At 54.8% G+C, this 1,115-nt stretch overlaps 1 protein-coding gene across 1 annotated transcript; it reads right to left on the bottom strand.

Moving 5' to 3' along the window:
* Positions 1–8: 8 nt before the first annotated feature.
* CSUI_010782 (type i fatty acid) lies at positions 9–1,103 on the bottom strand (the record flags this gene model as incomplete). The annotated part of the gene is made up of 1 exon (XM_068070883.1): positions 9–1,103. A coding segment is annotated over one exon (1,095 nt), but the record flags the coding sequence as incomplete, so codon positions are not given.
* Between the last annotated feature and the right edge of the window lie 12 nt (positions 1,104–1,115).

Consider the following 1,115-nt stretch of genomic DNA (forward strand, 5'->3'; position numbering starts at 1 on the left):
CTCACAATCTGCTCTGCCCAGTACTCCGGCACCAGGATTTCCCCGTCTGTCGCCAGCCGGCCGAGAACCGTGGACGCGAACGGAATCTTCGGAGCACGAAAGGTTACTGAATCAAAGAGGTGACGGACGGGCTCGACAGCTCCCGCCATCAATGGCGAATGAAAGGCGTGTGACACTCTGAGGAATCGCGCCTTCTCCGACACACCCAGGTGCTTCAGCACGCGGTCCACCTCTGATTTCGTCCCAGATATCACTACACTTTGAGGCCCGTTATCTGCCGCCAGAGCGACCAAACGCAAATCTTGCAAGTCACATTCCAGGGCATGTTGAACCTGCTCAGCAGAAACCCGGCAAGCAGCCATCACCCCGTCGCGCACGGGCTGCCCTGACATTATTCTCGCTCGATGAGAAACGATACTCAGAGCATCCTGCCAGGAAAAGATGCCAGCTGCGACGGCAGCTGCGTATTCTCCGAGACTGTGTCCCAGAACGGCAGTTGGATACAGGCCCTTCTCATTCAACATTCTTGTTATCGCGAGCTGCACTACAAGGATCGCTACTTGCGAGTAGTCCGTCTGCATAAGGACGCTCTCAGCCCTCTCCTTGTCTGTGTTCGGCCCTGAATAAATTACGTCTTCAATTCTTGTTGGCCCTGATTCTGGCAGCAGCTTCTCGCTTTGGAGGAAGTCTGAACACTCCTTGATCGTCTGCCTGAAAACTGGATCACTCTCGTACAGCCACCTCGCCATATCGACGTACTGGCTTCCCTGTCCAGTGAACAGCCACACCATGGGTTGGTTCCCAGCTTTCGAGACAGTGCTGTCGGCGTCCGTGATGCTGGCATTCTCACTCGGGCCTGAGGGTCGCGACACTGGTGGGACTTCGACGATTGCATGAGCATTTGAACCGCCGAATCCGAAGGAGCTGACCGCGCCGATCAAGGCTTCATCCTTCTTATCATCGAGAATGGTGTCGAGAGCAAGAGGTTTTGTGGGTAGTAGGAAAGGTCTTGCATCACTTCCTCTTGCTATGTCGATATGTGGATTGAATCGCCTTAGGTGCAGATTGGGGGGCGCTACCCTGTGTCGCAGACTGCAGATGAGTTTGATGAATCC

This window comes from Cystoisospora suis (assembly GCF_002600585.1).
Source record: "Cystoisospora suis strain Wien I chromosome Unknown contig_8294, whole genome shotgun sequence".
Classification (NCBI taxonomy): Eukaryota; Apicomplexa; class Conoidasida; order Eucoccidiorida; family Sarcocystidae; genus Cystoisospora; species Cystoisospora suis.